Genomic DNA, 27,410 nt, shown 5'->3' with positions numbered 1-27,410 from the left:
AGTGTCATACACCTAGAAGTGGCCCCGTGCACGTCAACACCTCATCCGTTTAAAGATCTCATGGGTTTGTTAGCATGTTGAGTTTTGCCTCAAGAGGCAGTTTTGAAATTTTTAAGAATTCAAACTGTGCTAAGTAGAAAACAAGACTCTTTCTATCAGGCTGCTTCTGTTGGTGAGTTAGTCAACCAAACGCTTTTTCTGCTTTGGAGCACTTAAGCAACATGAATAATTGCAGGCTTTATTGGGAATGTCTGACAACGTGGTCATGAGATTGGTTCGGCTTGTCACAAGCTGCACATTAAGTCATCTTGAATACAGAGCTGTCCAAATGGGACTTGCACCGTATCTTTATCAATAATATAAGTCTTTCTCTCAGACTTCATCACTCTGTCCCAGAAATGTCTGAAGCAGCTGAAACCTTTGTTTCCTCTTCTCTGCTACCAGGTTACACAGAGATCGGTTTAAGAAATGCAATGTGTGAAAGAATTATGCAAAAAATAACGTTATCATGATGGTACCTCATCATTCTTGGTCATGTAAACACGGGGAAAAAACCGAATGCATATGAGGCTTATCTCAACTCCCTCTGACAGGCCTGAGGCTGGTCACTTCAGGCTTTTTGTTTGAGATGTCAGCATCCTTAGCTGTGAGAAATAATGAACATCCAGAAGGAGAATAAAGCATCTTTTAATAGCCTTCTGTCTTGCTGAGGTAAAAGTCAATGTGGAGCCCATTTATAATGAGGCAATCATCAGGTGGACCTCGTGATAATATTGTTTCTCATAATATGCCCTGAAATTCTCCTGGCTCACAAACCTTCCCCCAGACAAGCAGCAGAACTCTTCCTGCGCTTGTTACAACTGGAGACTGACGTGCTTCTGCAGTGTGTGAATATTAACATGAATCATGCAAATCGCTGAAGCTTTCGCACACGACGCTCATCTGGGCTTGTAAAGATTAGTAGTGCCTGTTGACTTGAAAACGTACATTTGAAATGTGACCATGTGAACAACTAAGCAGAGGATTAATTGAGGAGAAAATTCTTTCCGACAAGCTTTTAACTGCTATGCTCAGATATAAAAACTGTCCATTAAAGGCATTAATAACTCTATATCCATTTCCGTTCATCTGAGATTATCCCTGTTGAAACCACTCTTAATTTCATAATTTCTTCAAGACACAAGCGGTGGGAGAGGCCAACAGTTGGAGATTTCCAGTTTAAACCATGACACATAAATCCTTGTTGTGTGAAAGATGACAGTGGTGTGTAATATTAATTACAACAACATCTGCTCAGAGCAACTGCAGGAACTGACACAAAATGAATGCACCGTGAATACAATTCTACAGAAACTGAACAAAAACAACCATATTATTTTCTGAATAATGATAATGTGAAGAATAGTGAAACACGATTCAAAACATTGCCTTTAAAGATACAGCGACAAAAGGATGTGGATGCTTGAATATTACACCCATATGAAATTGACCATTCCTAAGTCCCACCCCTTTCTGCTTTGTGCTCAAATCAAAACAGTTGAGCAAGCTTGATACCCAATAGAACCTCGGTCAGCTTTCTCCTAGATTATCAACCTTCGTAGCTAGCTTTTTTGCTAACACTAGCTATCAGATATAAGTTACCAGTAGGGTTGGCACCTTCAGTTTGGAAGAATGAGGGACAGCTTGACAGGTGCCCCGAGCTCAAGGGACAAATCATGCAGAGGGGTTTGGGAACTTTCTGCCATCAGACTGTGGGTGTTAGAAACTTTCTTTCCCGCATTCTGGTAAATTGCAGGAGGTTGCACAGTTGCATCAATGATTTTAAGGACTAAAACATGTGGGAGGCAAATATTTGCTCCTATGAGAATGTTGTTTAAGGTCAGACAGTCCATAATGGGCGAGAGCAAAAATCCTCTGTCTTCTTATAGGTGAACTTGAGTTGGAAGTATTTGCTGACATGTGTCCATCTGAGTCTGCGCCTGCGTTTTTGTAACGAGGGCAAGTATGACTTTCTGTGACAGAAAACAGACCGTCAGATTCTGATTGAATACTTTTCTGCTATGTCTCATGACACTCTTTTGGTTTTATTATTTCTGTTAAATTGTGTGATTGGCTCAAGTCTTCCATCTCAATCTAGATTTTCTCAAGCCTGAAAACAGAGCCAAGAAAAGTAGCGGGAGTCTTGTTTTCTCTCAGATCACTTGAATTAAATTATGCTTAAAGGTTAACATGAAACTTTTGCCCAGTGATGCCAAAAATTAACTGGCTACCCCAGCTTTAAAGTGATGCTATATTAGCATGCACTCTTCTGAGAAGGCTTTAGACAAGACTTTGGAACCTGGCAGCAGGGATTTGCACCAAATCCGCCACCACAGCATTTGTGGGGTCATGTTGGGCGACACAATCTGGCACACAGTTCATCCAAAAGGTTCTCTCCCTCACCAAAACACTGACGTTACTAATGTTCCCCACAATAAGTCTGGTGAGTCTGCTTTATGTTTTAATGCCCCTAAACTGTGGAATATACCTCAACTCTGATTTTATAAAAGCAACCCAAAAGAAATTAAATATTGTTTCAAGTTTGCTTTTAATTAGGGGTAATCCAATCGTATTAATGTTAGTAAAAACACAATTATATGTGGCCGTAATACAATTTCTTTTAATTAGAACTAAAAACCCTGTAGCCCAAAAGTACATGAAGCCTTACAGTGTATAGATATTTACTATAGGATTTAAGAAGGATTACAGAAGTTTATGTAGAGTGAAGTCAAGAAATGAATATATTCAGTATGATTTAAATGCCACTGTTCTTAAAAAAAAGAAGAAAAAAAAAGCAAACAAAAAAAAAAAAGAAAAAGAAAAACACCTTCCTGGCACCGGTTTCTTCAGAGAAAAATATTTGTAACACTTCACACTTAAATGAAATAGCAGCTGGATATTCTTGTACTTCACTCCGGTGCCTCATTTACTCTAAATTTCTGGGTGGTGGGGATAATCATACATCACTGGAAGAGACTAACTGTTTTCCTTTAACACATATCTGCTGTTTGAATGAGCTGATTGGAAAAGTTGTTTTGAGTTTTTTTTTTCTTCTGGCATTTATTGCCTAAGCAGATTCTTATTGAAGAAAACACAAAGTCACATTGTGTTGGGAAGGATATCTGAAATGCCATTACAAGATTACAAACACATCTGCTAACAGGGGGATCCAACAGGCTCTTGTTCACTGCCTTTGTAAAGCTCTAAACTAAAGCCTTTCAGAAGCCCTCTATTTTATCACTCCTATCATGAGAATATATTGCTTGTATGTGCAAGAGTCGTTAGGCAATTAATTTATTGTATAACTTTACACACCCCGGTGTCCAATTCAATTTATGAGGGTGGATTTATATTAACATTACATTCTTCAAATGGCCGGAGCATTTCTTTCATATAAGGGGTGGGTCCACATCCACTGCAGCGTAACATGGAGAGTTCAAGAGTTGGTCAGCTCCACTGGTGTACACACCAAAGACTGTTTTTTTTTTTTTTTCTTGGATGATAAATCAGTAAAGAGTTCACCGTGGTTAATGATGTATAGTAACACAGGACTCACTGCCTCGCTCAAGGAAACCTGGGCACTGACAGAGATAAGACAACAGTTTGAAGTCTGGTTTGAATGATAGAAGGGGAATTAAAATCACGATGAATGAAAAAATGACATGTGGCTGCTAGGGTCCACATACTATCACATCCATTAGAAAAAAAAATCTTTGTGATATACCTTCAGTGCAGGTTTCTCCAGCGTTATGGCGAGAGAGGCACCAAAAAGCCGCAATGCAGTTTGTTCTGCCAAATCATCTGATCACAGTGCTTAATTGAATACTGATGTGAAATGCAGACAGCTAGAGATAGCAGAGCAGGTTTCACAAGTAATTAAAACATGCTACTCAGCCCATATGGATAATTTGCTTTAACTCATTTATCCTCTGTGCTGGAAGCGAACCTGCTTTAAGTGCTGGTTATTGATAAGGGATTTTCATGGTCAGCAATATGTGTGCACTTCAGAAAACGAATGCACACCTGTCAACATACTGAACAGTAATGAAGGTATTATTCAGCTTCATAATTTAGCAGGTTTTAATCAGGTAGATTTCTGAAATGTATATTTCATCAGAAAATTAAATCAGAGCCATCCCCCTCTGGCTGTACAGGGAATATTCAGATAATGCACAACAATGTGTTTGAAAGTGCAGAAAGAAAACTGTTAACTTACATTTTAACACTGTAAATACAAACATATGGACTACAGGAACTTAGGTTCAGCGGACCATGGAGTCTACACATTGCTTTGCAAATATGCATTTATCAGTTAATAAGTATGTGCGTGGGGATAGTGTGGCACACAGTATGTCTCTCAGTGCATTATCCAGTCAGCAAGTTTTCTTTGGCAGAGATGTGGGCCAAATAAACAGCCAAGCTGTGGCACTGACTTGGTGGGCAATGATGTCACATTTGCAGCCAAGTTGAACCAACACCTGTTGGGAATAACTGATGTAGGCTTCAGAATCAGATTTCATCCGTCAACCAGAGGAAATTGGTCGGAGATGTAGCTTCCCGTGGCATCGCTAAGCGGCAGGTTGAGGTGCGGTGTGGAGGCCACAGACTTGCCTCCCTCAGGTGTGAGCGGTGCTGCTGCAGCAGGCTGCGAGGCTTCCCGAGCATCAACCATATGTTGCCCTAAAGCGAATGGCTCCCCCGGTGCTATAGCCACACACCATATACTGTATGGCCCTCAGCTGCTCGCTCTTATCTGGGCTGTTTATTTTGATGCTGTCCAATGCCTCTGACTGTAAAGGTATGAAGAAGGTGTTAATTCATGCACTCTTAGAAACAAAGGTGCTAACTAAAAACATTAAGGGTTCTTTGGCTTGTCCCCATGGTTCCTGGCGGAGCTGTTTATATAGGTTGCACTTGGAACCCTTTCAGAGTTTTACCCAACATAAAGTGTTTTCCCTAGAACCATCTGTGAAATGTTTCACCCAGATCACCCTATGATAGGTTCTACAGAGAGTCCTATGGAGTAATGGTTCCACCCAGAACCCTTGCTGACGGTTCTGTCCAGAATATTTCCACCTTCTAAGGATGCGAACGAGAACCCACCCAAGAGGTTCTACCAAAATCTGTTTTATATTCCAAGGGTCTAATCTAGATTACAAACAGGAATTTCTACCAAGAACAAATTTATATTCCAAAGGTTTTTTCTAGATATCCCACCTGTGGGTTCAACCAAGGACCTTTGGGGTTTAATCTAGAATGCAAACAGGGAGTTCAACTGTGAATCTTTTTATGAGAGAGTACAAAGGGTACAAAGAATGAAGAACCTGGAGAAAAACGTTCTTTGAGTAGTTCAACAATCCTTAAAAAACTCTTCTTCCAAGAAGTTCTTTGGATGAAAGGGGTTCTCAACGGAACCCGTAGTCTTACCAAGAACCCCCCAAGGAACCCTCTCTTCAGAAAAGAGTAGAACCTAGGCCCTTCAGGAAGAACCATTTTGGAACGCCTTTTTCTGGAGTGCCTTTACTTCTAAACTAACTGTGCCAGTTAAATGTCTTGTGTGGTACAAAGAACGTGTTATCATTTGGACCAGAAGTGCGTCTGGTCTCAGATTCCATTTTTCAGACAAAACATCACAAGAAACACAGTGGTTGCTGTTTTTTTATTTTTATTTCTCTGACTTGCTGTCTGAGAAAATATGACCTCGTAATGCTCAAAGCAGTTTGTGGGAGCGATCAAGTGTGACTGCTCCGGCTAAGGAGTTGATCATTGGCTTTATTTTGAAGTTCATTCTTCTCTCCCCGCTCTCCCCGAAATGGTCTTTGCAGAATACCAAAACATGTACCCTCATACTCAAAGGACCAAGTTGTTGCAGCTCAACACATGTCTAACATTTAAATAATATACTTCGTTTTCCCCTTAAAGGCATAATATGTAATATTTCTGCATAAAAATGACTAAAAACACTAGAAATGTTATATATGTGGATTAGTTAGCTATTTAGCTTGCATCTTTCTATCATTAGGCAGCTTAAGATGTGAATATATATGTTTCACTATATATTTCACTTGGTAGGTTCTATGTTTCTGCAATGTTGTGTCAGTCAGCAGCACAAATAAAAAACAAAATCAGATGCTATTTAAAGTGGCAAAATTACTGTGATTTTTCTCACCTTGCTCTTGTCCAGTTGACACAGCAGTGAAGTGGCTGCACATCTCCCAGCAGAATAATTTCTGTTGTTTAGGGCAGGGGTTTCATTTTTAACAGCCTTGTTTTCCAAATTAATTGCCAATTTCTGTGTGACACTGAATCACTCAGTCATTCCTGGATATCTTGGAAAACAATTTCGATGGAGGTGACTTAACTTTATTCACTGAATCTGGTTTTAGTACCCGGGTTTTCTTTTAGTCATTGACATTTATTCAAAGAAGTATTTTGTCTTTAGCGCTTATTTAAACTGAAATGCAGTATTTGGTAAAATATGTTTTATTCAGGCTACTTACATCATTGCTGTTTAATTGAATTGTAATTGATGTTCTCTTCACTCCCAGAATAGCGCAGAACATGTGAGGACAACAATAGAAAAAAGCCTCTGGAGATTAAGGTTTAATATTTGGTTTTATTCTATCTATAAACATTTGACACATTTCTCTTTAAGCTCTCCCTTTGGCAGCCTGGATTACACAAGTTATCTCTAAAACATTATCCTGCATTTGCGATGTGTGTTTATGGCAGATTCACTCACTGTGTCAAACCACCTCTGCTGGGGAGATTAAGGGTGTGTACAGGGGTTTACTGGAAGTCCTCAAACAAGCTGCTCAAAGGGCTGAGGGCTATACCGAGATCCATTCAAGGATTACATCGTCATATCTCCCATCTTGAGTATTGAAAACCAGCGAGATGTTCAATGACTTGCAACAGCCATTTCACAGCCGAGGTGTTTGTCTGTCCATTTTCTCAACGATAAAGGCTATCTCTGTGTTGGTTTGGGGCTGTAACCTGCAGAAATAATGCGGAACAGCCTTAATAAAGGTTAGAGGTCCTGCAGAGGCTTTCTGTGCAGTCAGCTGAGACCTTTGACTAGTGTTCACCAGTGTGGCTGCAAGTTATGGGGATTTATTGGCTGAAAATATCAGAAATTGAATATAATATTCTTAAATATGTTTTCATTCATCTATATTCCCCTGAAAATTAGAATCCCCTTTTGGAACCTCAGTTAACATTTTCTTTTCCTGTTTACTGTACTCAGATGTGCTACATGCTAGGTTTGTCTACGGTGAAAAGAAAAACACCTTTTGATTAAAAAATGTTGCTGGGGGCCATGTAGAAGTGACATATCCTACATATAGTCACGTCTTAAGTTAGCTGTTTTGCTCTGGAGGAAAACACTAGCTAACTACCTAGCTAATCTACATCAATCGCTAGCTAGTTGCATCTTATAGCTACTGTAAAAATGACATATAGGCATGTCTAAAGTTAGCCAAATGCTAGCTAATTAGCTAATCTGCATCAGTTGTTGTCTAGCTTGTTAGACAGTGTTTTGCTAACATTAGCTAACTTTAGATGTGACTATATCTGACTTTTACACGTCCCCCAGTGACAACTTTTAACCATCTTCAGAGTCTGGTGTTCTTTTCATCATAGACGAGCCGAGCACATAGCATTTCTAAGTACAGGAAACAGGAAAGGAGAACGTTGACTAAGGTTCTGCTTGGTACCAATTTTGCTGCTGTTATCAGAGCACAGAGAAAAAAGGGGTGGGACTTTTGAAAAGTGAATTGTTGTGTTTTTATTACCAGAACAAGCCCTTTATCACTGCAGAGGAAGTTGGTCCTCTTCCATGTTGAACCACTGTAGCCCAGAACAGAGAAACCAGACACTGTTAAATGTAATCTACAACCTCACCACAAGATGCCACTAAATTCTACACACTAATCCATTAACTAATACACTGACAGACAACTGACAACGACAGCTGACAGTTAGGACTCTTTTTCGCTTGTTATTGTCAGAGTACAATGTTACACTTGTCTTGTTCCTGCAGTGTTCCTGCAGCCTGCATGAGCTCTTCAGCCATAGATTATGTATTAGATAGAATTTCAGCCTATGTAATATACAGTCTATGGCTCCAACTCGCTATTTGCACTGCAGTACTCATTTTTGGATGCACAATTGTTACATATTGCTCCTTTAAGACAATGGTTGTTACCATTTGCTCTCTGCCAGCATGATGAACCCACTCTTACTGCAGAGTTAGGTCCTTTTCTTAGTGAACTGTCTCTAATCCCTTCAGTCTATTGCAGGTATAAAACTCCAGGAGGAGAAGCGACCAATTGAGATTAAGGTGTTAGATTAAATCTAACAGTGATTAAATAACCAACCATTATATGACTGTAGCAAATTAATTTCCCCAGTGTCATGTCAGCCTGGCTTACGCAGTGTATCTGTGGAGCCAACTGTGAGCTGCTGATATTAGCTGCAGTCATAGCAGCTTTGAAAATGAAACAGCTAACCTAGTGGCTGGCCTCTGTACAAAAAGTCACAGTAAAAATAAAAACTCCCTGAAGACAAACAGGAATTTAAGGATGCCAAACTCTGCATTAGCATTCCCAAAAATGATGCCCTAAAAACAGAAGCATCCTATAAGAGCTTTTTGTGAGGCAGAAGAGAAACAGTCATGTGCTTCTAAGAGTAAACACAGTAAATCTTGCATAAAAGAACCTTTTCTGTGCGTTCCCCTGTCTGCAGTCGTAAATATAACTGTCACTCAGCACATTTGAGTATGATGTAAGTATGGCAGCTGAGGCTATTAAGCTTGTGTCAAATGAAAGCACGCTTAAGGCACCCCGAACTGGTCATAGCTGGCATTTATATGGTAAGCAAATAGAATATCCAGCATGAAAATGCTTTTCTAAATGACAAAATATAGCTCCGCTTTCCTGCACATATGATACAGAGAGATAAATATCTTATAAATGATAGCAGCTCACATGGCACGTGAACTATTTTAGCTTTTTTTTTTTTCTCCCGGCAGACTGTCTGAATTGAGCAATCTCTGCCAGCTAAAGCACAATTTGGATTAGCAAAAGCCCCACTGATAGGTCAGCTTAGCCCGTAATGGAGCAGCTTAGGCCTTGTCTGCATGATTATAACATTCTTAGCAGCCTTTTTCGTTGCATCCAGATGTTACAGTACAAACATCTCTGCCTCCCTTTAAAGCCCAATGCAAATTTAGATCACAGTGACATAAAGCGATGCACTTTTAAAAATATCCCTGCATATATGATGTCTTTTGACAAGGAATCTAATTGGAGCTGTGCTGCTGTTCCTAATAAATGTCTAAATCATCTTTTGTAGCTATAAAAGATTTCAAGCATTGCTCATTTATTTGCCACATTTAATTTATTGTAAAAGCTGGTATATTGAACATGATTTTGCTGTTTCATCTGTTTGCTAAATCAAAGCATCAAAATGTCACATTACTTTAGATGCACCAGACTTTTCAGCTGTGACACTGTTGAGAAATTCTGGCATGAAGAACGTCTTTTAGTTAATTGATATTTAGCAGCTCAGTCATTTTGTTCACTCTTTGCTTTTAAATTGCCATAAATTCTTGTGTAATTTACTTTCAATAGTTCAGTTTGCAGCTGCGCTATAAATTAGAGCTCCCTCCAGACGTTTTCAGCTGTTCTGATGGGTAACACTGATACTGAAGTGAATTGTCCCTCAAGTCATACGAGCTGGCGTGTGTGTTTGTGTGTGGAGCTCAGTGCACTCACCTATGCCAAGGATTCAAGGGTGCATTGTTAATAATAATACAAAGTGATTCTCAGCAGCTTTCCCAGCACAATCAATAGGCAGGTACAACAGGCCAAGATGAGGTTAAAGGTTTTAACGGTTCATAAGTGGTGTTGTCAATGATGGAAATTAGTTGAAAAGGAGATTACCAGAAAAATCAATTGTTTTTTTTTTTTCTTGCAAACGACAATCCAAATGTGTGTGTGAACTGCTGTGTGTTTAGATATTTCCAAAGTGCAGTCTGGCTTAAAGAGTGACTCCATCTGTGTTCTTTTACGGGTTTTTCAAATGCAAACTCACACTGAGCTGTTTTTAAAAAGCAGGGATGTAGATTTGAACGCAGATACCCTCCTCTCCCCTCCTTCAACTGTGGAGCTGTATATGTAGCAATATGATCATGCAGAAATATACGTCAGGTCATGTGGGAAAACGTTTCTAGAAGGGCTGCTTGAACATACTCATTGTGACCTAGACCAAGTTTCTAGTTAGAATCTTAGCCTTTCAGGAAGAACTCTTTCGGAGCCCTTATTTCTAAGAGTGCAGTTTCATTAACGCCCCCTCCTTAGTCAACGAATCAACAAACTTTTTGTTCACGGGTTCATTTATTACTGAAAAGTACTTTACAAATGAGTTTTATTTACAAGCTGAAGACATTAAAGTGAAAGTTTATGAGCGGCACATGCAGGCAGCAACACTTTCCAGCAGACTGCTGCAGGGCAGCCCACAGCTTTATGAATGCAGAACATCTAGGAAGCAATGAGATAAATATGGCGCCTTTGGATGCACAAATGTAATCATTTGGCTCAGAACACTGGGGTTATCCTGCACAAGTTAATCAGGATAATCTGTTTCTTTCTTATTTCTTTGCAGTTTTTCAAACAAAAACATCCATTTTGTTGTTTTGGCAAAGGTGGGTTCAATGAGGATGAGGAGAACAAGTTCTTTATGTTGTGCTTCAACCATACAATAATAGTGCAGGCATTATACGACCCTGCACAAATTGCAACAAAAACAATTTCAACTACTCTAGTCTCATAAATATGTCATTTATAATATGCAAAAAGAAATACAAGAAGGGGAAAGCTTTGAAAAACACTGAAATTGTTGAATCCACAATTTCCCATTTTCTTCCCATGTGAAAAACTGATTTACACATCTTATTGTCTGATGCCCACACAAAGGATTCAGTGCTGTCCACAATCAACCAGAACAGTACAGTGAAGGTGCAGCAGGAAATTCTTAACCCTTATATGCTTAAGTGGGTCAAATTAACCTTGTGGGTTTGTTTTTTTGCAGTATCTTTAAAAGGGAATAAAAATTTATGTTCATCATTTCAGCAATTTATGTTGATTAGTGCCAATGTGGCAGTCACTGATATTTCGAAAGTAATTTAAAAGCTCTGTTTTTAGTGAAATTAAGTGATTTTGTTTTAAATTCATGCTAATCATTGCCAATGTTTATATGGCATTTAAGGAAGCAAAACAGTGGTACCAGGGTAAGAAACACTGCACAAAACATTTTTTTTAGATTTTCTGTTGTATTTTGTGTGAGGATTTTTTCTCGCAAAATGCCTGTAGAATTTTTTTTGATAGGGCTCATATTTAGGTGATTTTTGAAACTTTCCTTTCATATGATTCCTTTAGACTTTTTTCTCTCATTCAGAACACACTGAGGACACAAAATCTGTTGACTTTGTTTATATTATCAGTGTATTACACATTATAAGGAATACTGTTAAGCAGAGTGCCTAAGTAAGTTCACAATTAATCTTTCTGAGACTGAGAGTGCGTAATGGCATCAAGAAGAGTAAGAATAATCTAATCAGTATGACTTAGTAAACATTTTAGGCAGACATGTTATTTTCACAGTGTGAAAATAATTGGGAAGCAGTTCATATTTTTCTTTTCACCAGTAAGAAACATCACAGTCTGCAGCATAAATGCTCGAATGTTTAATGTCACCTCAGATGAGTTTTATGTCAACTTAATTTAACAAGGCAAAAATAAATGTGGGGACGATCAGTTGATCCATCCTGGTGTTCAGAAACAATAACAGATCGTGTATTCAAGAATCTCCCTGAGATTCTAAAATCAGCACCCATTCCTCCCAGTGTCAGTTTCACCACATTTTAGCTTTTCAGGAGCCATTTCCATTCCTTTTCTCTCCTGTATGGCTACAGCCCGCATCAATATTTTACAGTGAGTACTGGGCTGGGCCGACCTGCCCACATGACCTGACACAGCAGCTAAAAAGAGTTTAATTTGTGTCACAGTGTTTGATTGGTATTTAAGGTGCCTTTGCAGCGAACTACACACAACTGTGCATTTTGTGTGTGTATTAAACATATGTGAGAGATCTTGGTGCAAAGAAATAGAGATAAGAGGAGGCTGGTGAAGCTGGTTTCCTCTCTGCTTGTCTGCTGGGAGCAAAAATCTTGGAGGCTTTCCAAATGCAAAGACCAAAGTACAACACATTCCCAAGTACATGTATCCCTCAGTATAGAGTTAATACCTGGAGCCTAGATAATATTTGAAAGGATTAACACGTACCTGCAGTGCTCAGTGAGGATACCATTACCAGGAGTAAAAGTCTGACATACTAACAGTGTCAGCATGCTGTACAATGAACTATGGCTGAGACAGTATGGATTTTTTCTTACCTTGGTGACACAGCAGCAGAATAGCAAGTTACTTAATAATTACACTTTATTGGACTGAATTGAAGGATACTGTTATAAGTGTAGCTTCGCTCCTTTAAGGAAAAAGGCAGTGTATAAGTGTGAGCAGCTTCCTCATAGCAGAGCAGAAATGTCAGTCTGGCAGTAAATGTACAGTGCAGGTTACTGTGTGTCCATTAATAAATGCTGCAGCTTCTCAAGACCAAAAAAAGTCTTGTCTTTTATTTCCCAACTGTTAATTAAAAGTTAGTGTTTGGTCAGCTTGGGGACTAACGCAAACACATACAGGTACCTCTACATCCCCCCTTTTTCAATAATTGAATAAATAATTAGTCATAAAAATAAACTTTTATTCATGGAGTGTGGAGGATGTATTTAGGAGGCACTGAGTACTTTAGTAACTCTTGTCAGGTGACAGCAAGGTGAACAGGCTGTGGGTGGGGTGGGTATTATGTTTTAGTATCCTCCTTGATTCCTCCTTTTTTCAGCACCGCTGGGCTAACATCTCTTTATTTTTCAATATTCACTTGAAAATGAGGTGGCTGCTGTCTTCCTGAATCATTTCAGCAGACATGCAGTTAACTCATGTAATAGTCAGGTAGCTGAGAGGTCCTGAGACACTTGTGAATTCTGCATTATTTTTTTTACATTTTAGCGTATTGACTTTTAGAAAGACACTATTGATTTACAGAAAGTTTTTTTTAATTAGGAGGCATTTTATAGGGCCGTTAGCAGCTAGGGTCAAGAACAATTGCTGACCTTTGCTTAATGGTAAGCCCCCCCATGAGACTAGCATAAGCTAATGCTAATACTAGTGTTGCATCTTCATAACGTCAGCTCCACTGCTGTCATATCCCTTTCAGAAGCTTTATAATTCAGCTCTGAACTGCAGCATCTCTTTGGAAACCATGGTAAAATAAATCCATTGTGGTAAATCCAACACTGAATGTTTTCTGTCTTCTGCAGTTTATCCATTTTTCTGTTTTGACACAGTTGTTGTTGTTGTTGTTAGCATGTTGCAATCAGAGGCTGTGTTCTCGACCTGTCAACCAATCAGAGGCTGTCTTCCTGTCTTGTGTGGAACAGCGCTGATCCTTAGGTGTATTAATAGATCCACGCACTGATCTAAACATAAGATTGACCATTCAAGATACAATTTGCGGTGCTGAAGTTAATGAGCTCAACCCTGCTGTAGACATGTTGTCATCACAGCCCAACATCACACATGATTCACACCATGTTGATAAAAAAAAAATACAATGTTTACAGAGGGCTATCAGCACAGGGTCATAAACATGATGGTGGATCGTCTGAAATGATCTAAAAATCACACACACCAGCAGGTTTCCACACTCACCCACTAGAATAGACTCTCTCCCCCCTCAAGAGAGAAAATCATTACCGTTTGTCACACTTAGTTGCTGACCAGTTGCAGCTGTAAATTGCTGACCAAACGCTTCACATACATTTTGCTTTTTTGAACTAATTTCAAAGCCCCTCATGTTGTGCCACTATTTAAATAGCAGGATCAATACACATTCCACTGATATCCCATGTCAGTGTGCTGCTGCTGTATGGGGCCATTATAACAAGGGTTAAACAGGAGTCACAAGGCATCGGTGGCACTTCTGATGATGGAGGCAATACTGCAGTGGACATACAGAGGAATTACAATTAAATGACACTTTTATGCAGTTATTACTCCACCACTGTTCTTCACCAAATCGCCTCAATGATTCAATTTAGAACGAAAAGAAATTAAAATAGAAAATGTGGAACACTTTGGAATGGGAAAGAGCAGGAAGAGACACTGTAGATGTGAGCCTATAGTGTCAATGAGCTTAATGGATGCATAACAACGAGGTAACACATACATCATTACACAATCTTCCAAGGGTTTTTTTTCTTTGTCTTTGCCAGACTAACACTTCACACAATCTGGTGCATTTGATCGAACCTGACGTCGTCATCACTGGCCCAGGAACAAACAGAGTTACCATGTAGAGGCTCGTCTCATCACTGTTGTTACCGTGTAACAACACCGCCATTAATCCACCGAGGAATTCAAACATAAGACTGAAGGCTGGAGACAAATGTGTCATATTAGGTGGGATTCATAGTTAAAGACAAGTTAGCTAAGCTAGCTAACCCTTTTTGCTGATATATATATATATATATATATATATATATATATATATATATATATATATATATATCAATATTTTAGGGCTGTGGATAAAATTTGTCTTTGTCATCTCATTTCCTTGCTCATTTTAATTCATGACTCACACACCATTTATCGCTGAGAAATTCCTGCTGAGCTTGAAAATTGTCAGTGATAGAGAGAAGAATGCAGCAAAATTATCCTGTCTATTTGAACAACCAAGTTTAACTTGTTCATTTGTTAAACATGTTCAACCGTCTTATTTTGACTCTCAGATTAAGTCGGGCAACAAAATGGCATTTGTGTGTCATCATGTCTGCTCTGGTGACAGTTTTCTTGCATTTAAATAAACACAGCTTATTCATAATTACTGTTTTAAGATAAATGTGCAGTTGAAAGAGTGGTTTGCCTTGGATGGAGCAGTTTTCAGGTTTCCCAACTATTCTTAAAGTAGTAGTAAGTATTTTACCAAGACAAATCAATAAAAGTGCAGCCTGTAGCCGGGGCTCCCAAACTTTTTCCACAGTAGATGCACATTAGATAACAGACCTCATAAGGATTTTGAGAGGATTTTGTTTGGCGGAATCCACAAACATTTTTCTTTTTTGGATTGAAAATAATTACGTCTTTATAGTCAACAAATGATCAAACTTGGATCACTATAAATAACAGTCACTCCAAATGGCCAATGCTATTTCTTTCTTTGTTGTTTCAACTTCCAAAAAATGTGATGAAAATTAAAATATTCCTGTCGTCCTTTTGCTGTGGATCTCCTGCCACCCACTCAAGGACCCCTGTTGGTCCCTGGACTCCAGGTTGAAAACAACTGTCCTGTCGAACACGAGCTGTGACAGAGAATCATGACACACACACACATACACACACATACACACACACAGACAAAAGTGCACTGAGCAGCGCTGTTTAGCTTTTGATGGCGGCATTGAGACGAATTTAAGCAGACAGAGAGAACTGAGGTTGAAATGTTGCCACGATCAGACCTGAACTCATTGCTACCGTTTTGCTAATAAACTGGAATATTTATAGTCCATTATGTACATATATATGCTGCATTTTGTTTTTATATATTTTTTTATGTTTACAGCAGATTACCAGCCACATTTTGGATTGTTGTTGGATTTGCATTGCTGATTTATACCTACTCCTCTTACTAAAGCTTTGAAACAATGTTGGTAGGTTAGCAAACACATTTGAGGAATAAATCCCTCACTGAAATGTGTGAAGGTTGATAAAATATGTAGACCCAGAGGTGGTATTACTGTTCTCTGTGCAGACAGAGACCGACGCTGACATTTCCCAACAGTTTTATGGCACACATCACCAATTTTTGCAATATGAAAAATTGCAAAAGTGCCATAAGTTTGCCCTGATATTCATCCTGACATTTTGTGAGTTACCTTTAAATTTCCACAAAAGGAGAAACCTGACAAATTCTCTGAATCACGTTCTGTCTGTATTACCGGATATATGCGCTAATGTCTTGCACAGAAAATGGAAAGAGTTTGCACAGCCTCCCCTTTTGTGGTGTCACACTGACCTACAGCTCCATAATGAATTGGAAGAAATTGAGAAAAAAGTGACTGTGATAGGTAATTTCCTGGAAAGGTTCATGTTCAGGTGTTTAACTGATAGTGCTGCCAAAAAAATAACCTCTTGCATATGAAAAAAAAGACAGACGGACTCTCTTTCTTGTAAGCTGCACCAAGTTCAATATACCTCAAAGCCGCATACAAGAAAAATCAGGTATTAAATCAACAGGTCAAAATCAAAATTCAACCAGTTTTGTGCTCTTGCATGCAGCACATGAAATCAGACACAGATGCTGTTTAATTTGGTGTCTTTAATGACCAGTTTTATTTGATTTGTTTCCGATGATGGCTTCAGCCATATGGCTTTTCTCTGGTGGAAAACAGTTTTTATCTTCTGTGGCCACTTGTTTATCCACACAATAATTGATGCCCTTCAATCTTGTCATTTTGTCAGATGTTGTGTCACTGCTGGCTTGGTGCACAGTGTGTAATTGGTAAAGATAAATGCTAAATGCCAGGAGAGCTCTTATTTTGAAAACTGCATAATTTTACACATAGAGCCAGTCAGTCACTCAGATGAAGCCACTTGATACAAGTGTTTTATCAATCTCAGAATCAGATAGAAAAATATAAAGAAAATATAGAGAAATATTAAAAGGGATAAAAAGTACTGCAAGTCAAAAATGACAAAAAATAGAAAATTGATGTTGTCATGAATATCTCCTTTACTGAACTTGTCATGTAATGAACATGACTCAGCACAAAAGGTTTCATGTGAAATGTTGCTTTGTATGCTGCAGTCAGACGGCGTTTTCAGACGGACAGTTTTCTCTGTGGTCAACCCCAGTGAAATGATCGGATCCTGAATGTCGGCCATCTTTCTTAGGCGAGGAAATCTATCATGTTCTAACTGTCATATTAATTGGTTCTGCTTAACTGAGCCGGATCTGCAACATTTCCAGGATGTAAATTTTAGCCTTTGACTCCGATGTATTCAGGTGTGACTTCCAATTACAGTTGCCTGTTTAGTGCTTTTCTTTGAGCTAATACACAGTTTGAGTGTTTTAGCAGCATAAGAGAACACTGGAGAGATAAATGAAAAATCATTTGTTGTTTAATATAGATAAAAGTCATCTGAACTGAACCACCACTGACAGGATAATTTAGGCTCACTGTGATTTGCCTGTTGACTGGCCTGTTATTATTGTATGCACGTTCTGTTTCTTTTCCAACTTTGCCCATAAATGAAACTAAGAGTGTCCAGCGCTCTTTTTTTTTTCTTTTCTCTATGGGTGAGTTTGCTGCTTCTGCAGAGTGGGGACACAACACATCACGACTGCTTGTTTTTGCAGTGGCAACATCAATAACGGAATATTGAGGGCAATTGTGATCAAATTGAACGAGTGTGGCCTGAAGTGCTCTCATCAGCTCATCCAAAGGCAAATAAACAAACAAGTAAAGAACAACAAAAGAAGAAAATCATCTTTCAGAGGGGTGGCAGACTGCTGTTGCTTTATTAGAGCACAGATGAGCCATTATGTAAGATTTTTATTTTTGGTTTAAGGTTTGTACAGTATATTTATTTCTAAGTCTGTGCCTTTTTATAGCCAGTAATTTTAAAAACTAGACACTGAAGTTGAAAAAAGCAATATCCTCCTTTGAGTCTCTGATTTGAGATAAGATTGCTTCCATTTTCTCCCCGGACTTTAATACAGTTAAAAATAGACTCATTTTCTAGCTCATATGCACTGTTATGGACTAATGATGCAGGATCCCAAACATCCTCATAGTTTCCCTCGTTGCGCCGCTTTATTTCATGATGTTTTATGTCCAAAGGGCATCTGAACACAGCTTCAGATCTCAGCGCCGCCGTCTGGTGATGTGGGGAGAGAAGTACCTGGCTTGCCCACTGTTGGAAGTGGGACGGTCTTTGGGGGATCGTGAGAAGAGAGCAGGGAATAACGTTTTGATCAGGACCAGCTGTCACTTCTGTCCTCAGCTATTCTGTTGAAGCCCACAGTCCTGCAGAAGTATAATCTTACTGAGAGCAGGGAGGTTGTGTCACGGTTTAATTAGTCTCATCAGTTTTATTCTTCTTGCCATTCAACATACATGGTTTACCATTCACCAAAATCAAATGGACGCAGGAGAGACCAATGATAATATTTTAAATTAACAACATTATTTATTCATGACAGGATCATTTGGCTTAAATCCCACCAGCAGACTCAGGAATGTATTTATTACTGAGAGATCTGAAGGGGAGTTTGTGTAGGTGAGATGATGGACTCAGAGATATGTAGTCTGTGATCCATCACGGTCCAGGATACTGGAGGAGGTAGAAAGCAGAGTGCTGTGGCACACTGAAGGACAACAGCATATAGGATGTAAAGGTTAACAGATCTGAAGAGACTGTCCTCAGCAGATAAGTAAGTGCTGGTTGTTTGCCGGAAGTATGTCTTCATAACAATAAATATTTTTGACTAAATAAGCAACAATCAAAGTGAAAAAACACACTCAAACGCTCTGTTCATCTGCCTCATCAGGACCGTGTTCATGTGGGTTTATCGGATTTGATTGACAATGACCAAACAACCCACCAGCTGTCATTAGATTTTGATTTAAATATTGTAAGTATAAGTAAGTGACATCACATTTGTCTATTTGATCCACATCAAACGTCCACTTCAAACTGGCAAGAAGAGCCAAGAGAAAAAAAAAAACACATCACTGACATCCCTCACATGAAATAATCAAGTTGAGTCAGTTTATTCAAATAGCACTTTGAACATGTGTAACATGTGTGAAACCAAAGTGCTTTCCAGTCGAGGCAGATGGGCTAGTGTCAGCCTCAACGCAGGGGAAACAGGTACAACAATAGTGTCAGCGATACTATGAAGAAGGCAAAAACTACAGTAACGTAATCATACAGAGAAGAGGCAGGATTAAAACGGATCTAAGAGGATTTTAATTGTGCAGACAAAATATCAGAAACACCCCTCGGTATGATGGATACAGTGAGCAACAAAACACTGACCTCTGTGGAACAGTTTCAGCTAAAATTGAGCATTATAGGCTGTATTAGAGTGCAGTAGTTTTGACTATATGTGTACCTAATAAACTAGTAAAAATGTGTTTTGCCATTCAGTTTGGAGGACTTGAAATGAACAATGTATAAATTAACAGACTATAAAAAGCAAAGAAGTAGACTGACTGGATTGGGTGAAGAATAAAATGTACTAATTGGAAAAGGAGGTGTAAGTGAACCTCACAGGTGAAATGTGTGAATTAAAGATTGTGAATAAAGAAACAGATAGGAGAGATACCATGAAACATGTTACTGCATCATGCATCTTCTATTAACACTGTTATTATTATACATCATACATTATACATGGGGATGTTTTTTGCAGCTTATAATTTCTCTGACTGACAACTTGAATGACGCTAACAAGAGAAAATACAAAAATCACAACCTAAACTACAGTAGGTCTATGTATATTACATAATTACATCCAGTATAGCATCAAGGAAGCCCACTCAGGTGGGGAGGTCAGACTCGGGTTGAGAAAAACAAAGACAAAGCCAACTCTCCACCATTACTTGAGCCTGATCTGATCACTGGGAATGGCAGCTTAACCTGTATTGTTTTCCTCCTGAAAGTTGCACCTTAACCGTGACAAAACAAAACCTCCCACTCCATAACAGACCCTTTAAGACCCTTTGCTGTGGCCTGTAGGCTTGTTTTCCGAGTGTGCCAAACATGTACGCATCCACTTGTTGAGAGCCGAGTGAAGAATGACTCATTTGACCAAGCGTTTTTTTGTTTGTTTGTTTGTTTTTTTCCCTCTCCACTCCACTTCTCAGCAAACCAGTGTCTTTGTTCTTTGTGTTGCTGTAATCACAAACATGTCACTCAGGGTGTAATAATGGGATTATTCATTGCAAACTGACCACAGTATCTCTCACTTCAAATGTCTTCACTGACTGTTGTTGATGAGTAGCTGCTTACACCCTCAACTGATATTTGCAATCAGGCTCAGAGTAACACCTCAGTAACATTTACCTTCTGATATACTTTTATCGTCTGCCTGCACTGACAGTTGAGGCTGGTTTACTGAGAAAATGCCTGATACTTTAAAACGAGTTAATAAGTTTCTCTCTAAACATTCCTGACAGACTGATTAGTCTTTGTCTCTGAGAGAGCAAAAAGAGATCTCTATATTTCTATTTCAGTACCATCATATTTTTTGGCAGATACTATTTGCTTCCAGGGTGGAATAGCCAATGTGGCCATTTACACGATCCATGATCTCTTCCGTCTGTAGCCGACAATGCTATTTTCACCCAGGATGTAAAAAGCTGCATGTCATAGACAAACCATTATCTAACCAAACAGCTTTGTTGCCTAAATCTTACCAAGTCATTGTTGTCTGGACCTAACCAAGCAAATAGGCTGTTGCCTCAAACTAAAGAAAGTAGGTGCTGCCTAAACCAAGACTGCCTAAACCTAACCTAGTAGCTGTTGCCTAAACTTAACCAAACTGTGACTGAAAACTGAAAATAATCATTTTAAAACTAGTAACATTATAAAAATAACATTAGACTAAAACTCTACTCTCCCATATAACCCATCCATCCACAGCAACCTGTTTTTAGCAGCAAATTTGTTGCTATTTATAGCTGAACTAAGGGGTTTGGGAGAGACTGGATGAATAGATATCATGTGCCTATTTTCACCCAAGTGCAAATACACCCTCTGTAATTTTTTTTTTATTCAGTAGGATCACAGTAGTGTGCTGACATCACCGGCACGGTCTCAAAAATGTGCTTTTCGAGGACTCAGGAGCTTATTATGAGTGGACTCCTTCGGAATAATTGATTGTATTTGACATGACATGGAGGAAGCTCGGCGGATTGATACTCTGCAGCAGAGCCGTGATCAATCCAAATGAGAGACTGGGGGGAGCTTTTATTTCCCTGCCAGAGTTTATTAGAAAGAACTTAGCTTCTCTGGAGAAACGCTATTCCTCCAGAAACAGCTTGGACCTATTAGTATCAGGGAATGTAAATTAGCGTGATCCTCTCACCTCATCATGCCTCAAAATATTCCCCGTGCACTAATTTGACAGAACGTAATGAAACATTGAGTTAAATGCTTGGGCATGTTCCAGAGCACTTTCGCGGTGGGCGTTTAGGCATGAAGAGTTGTGATTATCTGCGAAGATTAGTTTCTGTCTTAACAAACACAAAGACTTGCTGTGATTTGGTACACTCGCACGTTCTGAATGATGAATCAACCTTTAGAGACGACTGGACATGCTCTGGATCCGAATTTCATGTAGAGTGGGTGTGAAATGGATTTCCTTCCTAAGTTATCTTACACAGCCTCAGTGCGATTGGAGAAATGTCGTTTTAAAAGGTTGATTTTCTCCTTTATTATTTATTTGTCTGGCTTGGATGATGTTTTAGCTGCATTTAATGGATTTTGTGAGCATTTTTACGAATTATAGAGTAGTAATGAGACTGCATTCAGATGTTTCCCAGGGAAATTTAATGCCTCTCGACTATTCTCTGTTCAGTGAAGTATCACAGTCACATTCTGCATGAACCCCTATTTACTTCCATCTCTTATATATCTCACTGCAACAAATGTTCTATTGTAGGCATACTGTAGCATGCCTTCTATAGTAGTGATCATGAAAAGTTACTCCATGCTCCAAGTATGAGTCACCTTTATCTTCATGCTTGTGTGAAATGCAAGAAATGTTTTGTAGTATGTCCTCGGTCTGAGGAAGTAAACAGCAGATGGTTTGCAGGGCCTCTTTAGCGCTATGGATTTTATTTACCTACCCACCTGAATGACCTGTGTTGAGCTATGCAGCTGATGCGGAGAGAAAAAAGAAAGCGAGAGTTAACAGTTTGCTCTTGTTTACTCCGGTTCCACTAGATTGCAAGGCCAGAGGAGTCATTTGCCATGCACAGAGAAATTAGCTTGTTTATCAGCATTTTGATTTCCGTCCCGCCTCGCCGTCCCACTGACATTTTAGACGTACATGATCCATGACTGATTCCCAATCAAAATGGAGCCTCAGCCTGTAACACAACAAAGTATTTGGCTTGTGCAGTTTTCATTGTTTTATAATTAAATGTATGATGATTAAGCCCAATGAGGACAATAGCTTGTTATGTGCACGCCTTCAAAGAGGTAACCTTGAACATTGTACATCTGTCCTGTCAATTGGATATGCTCCAAAGATGCACAGCACATTACCACTGAGACTCTGCCGCTCATGTCCGTACAGTAGGATACCGGTTGTTTCAAGGTGATATGCTGTGGTGTATGTTTTTTTATTACCGCGCATGGTGATGTTGCATCCTCCGACCACCTACTGTACTTTGGGGTTGAGTTAAATGGCAGAAAGAGCTGAAGACCTTGAAAGGTTACAAAAATCTTTAGCTATTCATTACTGTAAAGGAGGAAGTGTGGAAAGTGATGGAATATAATGAAAACTAATACTCTTTCTAGTCACTATGCTATCTGTAGATATGGTTAATATCCCATTACAGGCCCAGAAGTAACCACAGTTCTATACTGTCAAGAGACAAACATAATCCGGAGGGAAATTACCCATCAGGAAGGCAATACTGTTACTGAGATGCAATTACCAGGCCACTTGTGAGACTTTCAGCCCAGTATCCATGGGTGCATGTGTGTGTGTGTGAGGGTGGTCGATATGTGCATAACAGCTCTTATGTTTTGCAGAGTAAATTGGATTCTTTGCTGGAGAACAGTTAATTTAGAATATGTCCAAGATGCAAATGATTGATGTGACTATATCGTTACAACTGTAGGTTTGGGGTGCAGGGCAGCCTAATGGAAAAAAATATTGCAGGGAGAAGGAAATAGCTTTTATCCCAGAATTTATGGAGAATTCTTCTGCCCTAAGTCGGTGAGACTCCAGATGGAATCATTTGGATTTTTGCTTGGCTGTTTATGCATTAATTTCCAAGTAAATATTACTTAATTTGTGCAGGCAAAAACAGTGTGCATGCTTGGATTCTGCTTCACTTTAGATTATATTGTGGAGCTCCTGTGCTCGTATTTGTTAGTAGTTAAATAAACGGCGTGTCTCACAGAGGATTTAATGTACCAATTTAGCACTGAATCACATAGCCTACAAACAAAGAAAACAGCGCGGATTGGAATGAACATCAGTGTAAACATTTGATAAGGATTTGCTTGAGGCGAATGCTATGCTTTATTATTGATACAAAAATAGCATCTGTAGCAACAAGACTTGCTCCTGTGCGTATGATATACTTGCCTCTGCACCGTCAGATCCAACAACTCATTCTCACAGACCAAGTTGAACATAATATCTGTGGCACTGGCAAATGGCTTCCCGTTATTCCCGGGATAAATTTCTCAAGTCGGGGACATTTCTATTGTACTACAAATTATCACCTTGAATCTGATAATTAATCACTGCTGCCTTCAATGAACGGCCCCCAACCTTAAACATAGTACAGAGAGCAGAAGAAAAGAGCTGCCTGCACCCATTGCATTGGAAGTGCATGTGCATAAGAAATAAAACTGCCTGCACAGAGTGTGAGCCTTGCATGCATAATAAATGTATGACAAAACAATACCCCAGGCACCCCAGTATTAATGATATGCAGCGAACTCATTATTAAAGTTCCAAAACAGCTCCTGGAGTAACACAGATGGAGTCAATTAAGCAATGAGCATACTTGCTTGCCTGCCGTTTCATCTTCTTTCTTTTATCTCTTGCATATTACTCCATGGATGTAATTAGCTGTATGTTTCTCCTCACAACATAATGTCCAGTGATAATAACAGTTATTTTCACTTGTAATTTCAAATAATGTACTGCTTAATAAATGTACCAAATTTGCTTGCACTGTGTCCTTGGGTATTTCATTTGCACTAGAAGAGGTGTTGAGGATAATACTGTGCTAAGCTGCTTTTTTCTTCTTCTCTCTGTTTGTGTTCCCAGAGACCTGATGCCTTCGACGCTGGAGGGGCAGATCACCATGGAGAAGACGCCCAGCTACTTTGTGACTAACCATGCCCCAAAGCGAATCCACTCCATGGCCAGGGACATCAAGCTTATTATTGTGGTGCGTAATCCTGTCACTAGAGCCATTTCAGACTACACTCAGACTTTGTCCAAGAAACCCGAGATTCCCACCTTTGAGGTTCTGGCTTTTAAGAACCGGACGCTGGGTCTTATAGACGCGTCATGGAGCGCTTTGCGTATAGGAATATATGCGCTCCACTTGGAGAGCTGGATGCAGTATTTCCCTCTTTCCCAAATGCACTTTGTCAGCGGGGAGAGGCTCATCGTGGATCCCGCGGGCGAGATGGCCAAAGTGCAGGACTTCTTGGGACTGAAACGGATCGTCACAGACAAACACTTTTACTTCAATAAGACTAAGGGATTTCCATGCCTGAAGAAGCCGGAGGACAGCAGCACTCCCAGATGCCTCGGCAAGTCGAAAGGGAGAACTCACCCTAAAATAGACCCGGACGTGATTCGGCGGCTGCACAAGTTCTACAAACCCTTTAACATGATGTTCTACCAAATGACCGGCCAGAACTTTGAATGGGAGCTGGAGGAGGACAGTGAATCTCGTAGCTCTCAGGACTAGCAGACTGCGGCATGGCACGGCGCAGCCACACCACCAGCCTTCTCAATAAAACTACTATTGTCTCGCTTCGTCTTCAGAGAGAGTGCTTGAGCACGCCAATCAATCATGGCTGTCTTTGCAGTGTCTGTATCCATTAGCAAGAGTTTACTGACATGCTTTTTTCTCTCCCTTCAATACTAATGTTGTTGATGATGGCAAATCATTATTGTATATACTAAACATAAAATATATTTATATTTGTGAAAAGGAGATGATTTATTCATTTTTTGTTTTTAAAGCATAGAGCTGGTATAAAAATCATGTTGACTATGGCAATGCATGCGATGAGTTAAGTGTCCTTACCTCATGAGCCCTAAGGGTAAACTCTGCCTGTTTCTTCTCCCTTTACTTTCCTGCAGTTTGTTGCCCTCACACCCACTCACCAGCATTCAGTACAAAAAGATATTCTATTTCAATGGCTGAGGCCATGAAGTGCTCTGTATTCTGTCTTTTCACACTGTCCTGCTGCTTTAGAAGAAAGAGAAAAGAGAAAAATGATAGACATATAGTACAATACTCCTTTGACATGTGCTCATCTTTTTCAGTTTCCCATATTCTGAGTGGAGACAATCCTTTTTTGTCAGTCTAAGTTTACCAAAGTGTTAATTTACTCAGTGTCAGTGTTCTGGTTGTTCTGCACCCATTAATTGCACACATATTCAATAAGAGAGCTGATGTACAGTGGCCATCATTCAATAATTGGATTGTTTCACTGCATAGTTGAACATTAGCATACTGATGACCATGCACTCAGATGTGCTGCAGTATCAGTGGTTTTGGCTTAATTTGACAAATGAATCCGTGTACTGCGAATATCAAGGGTGGGCTGTGGATCAAATTATTCTGCATCTTGACAAAAACATTTCCTGTTTCCAAAAGGCACTCAAAAATCAGTTAAAGAGACAATTCACCCCAAAATCAAACTATTTTCCTTTTACCTGAAGTGCTATTTATCTGCGCAGATTATTTTGGAGATACTGGCCACAGAGGTTTCTGCCTTCTCTCCAATATAATGGGACTCTTGAGGTGCTCAAAGTGCCAAAAAATACATTTGAAAAATTCAACCCTAGTCTAGAAATCATGATCTGGTTACTCAAGAAACCAACGACCTTGTTGTGAGCAGTTTCATGTAGAAACTACTTTCTTTCTGCAGGAAAATTTACCAGAACTTCATTCTTTCTACTTGTGAGAAAGTATTTCCCTCATGCAACTGCTCACAACAGGGTGTGTAGATTCTGGAAAGGGTTTTTCAAATGTATTTGTTTGGTGCTTTGAGCACAACAAGCTAATGTCATTTAGTCTCATTATATTGTCATTATACTTGAGAGGAGCTTAGGTTCATTATATTAAAGAGAAAGCGGACTTCTCTATAGCTGATATCTCCAAAATTCTGCAACTCTCACCAGAATCATCTAGTTGGATAAGTAGCACTACATGTAAGAGATATGTTTTTTTTTTTTAATTTTGGGGTGAACTGTCCCTTTAACTCTTGCAATACTCCACTGTTTGCCTCGTGACCCTGCTCTTGTCACAGTAATACATGTCAACGAGGGTGAAGAACAACACCGGAAGGACCGAGCAGAAGTTTGTTAACAAACATCTGCTGCGGCGCGGTCTTCTGTCGTTAGAGATTAATGGCGTGTTAAATAAACCGCTGCTGCTGGAACAATGTCAATGTCAGAGAGAATTTGCTGTCAAGGAAAAGCTACATACATGCCCAGGTAAATGATCAAGCCATTACTGTGTGTACTTAACTTGAATGAGATGATGTCTGCCAGGGAAATGTGCTGTAACCAGAGGTTTACTACCAAACACTTGTGATCAGCAGGACCAACTGGGGGCTGATGCTTGTGTTGAACATAACAGGATTTTGCTGTGAAATGCTCCTTTTCTCATCCAATGAAATAACAACATGACCCGTCATCTTTTCTTTATTATTTTTTTGTTTTGCATAACCCGCTGTGCATCTGTCTGTTGTCTCTGGACTTTTCATCAATTGAGACAATCAATACAGTCAATGAGTCAATAAATACAGTCTGCTACACATCACTGCTTGCTACAGCTATGATGCATTGCTCTGTTAATCCTCGCTGTTCTCTGGCCATGGATGGCTGGATTGGTTCACTCTCTGCAGACCTCTCTGTCACCCTGGGGAGGCCGGCACCAGCAGCTACTTACACAGAGCAATTGATTCAATCAAAGTAAGCACTATACTGCCCTTTGTAGCGCCAAGCCTGAACACTTACCTCTGAGTCTCACTATCCCAGAGTCACAACTTCCACTTTGAGGCTTTTCTGTGCAGCCATCCCTTGGTGTTTTCTTGACAATCTCTCTGCACTTTTACCTCCCCCCTTTTCCTCTCTTCCTCTCCACACTCATCCTCCGAGCCGAGAAGCTGTTTCACAAAGGTGCAGAGCTCTGTAGAAAGATAACTGCAAGCAAGGCGCGCTAATCATACATTTAAGAAAAG

The 27,410-nt window shown here is 39.5% G+C and overlaps 1 protein-coding gene across 1 annotated transcript in view; it reads left to right on the top strand.

The window, feature by feature from the left end:
- The window catches only part of hs3st4 (heparan sulfate (glucosamine) 3-O-sulfotransferase 4), a 96,875-nt gene extending 70,506 nt beyond the window's left edge, over positions 1–26,369 (top strand). Inside the window, exon 2 of the mRNA XM_084744630.1 lies at positions 24,247–26,369. Coding sequence (XP_084600756.1) covers positions 24,247–24,901 — 655 coding nt within the window. The 3' untranslated portion in view covers positions 24,902–26,369. The remainder of the gene's footprint in view (positions 1–24,246) is intronic.
- The last annotated feature ends 1,041 nt before the right edge of the window (positions 26,370–27,410 follow it).

This window comes from Lutjanus erythropterus, chromosome 19 (assembly GCF_056507025.1).
Source record: "Lutjanus erythropterus isolate fLutEry1 chromosome 19, fLutEry1.hap2, whole genome shotgun sequence".
NCBI lineage: Eukaryota > Metazoa > Chordata > Actinopteri > Lutjaniformes > Lutjanidae > Lutjanus > Lutjanus erythropterus.
This window is presented reverse-complemented; position numbering and strand designations above follow the sequence as displayed.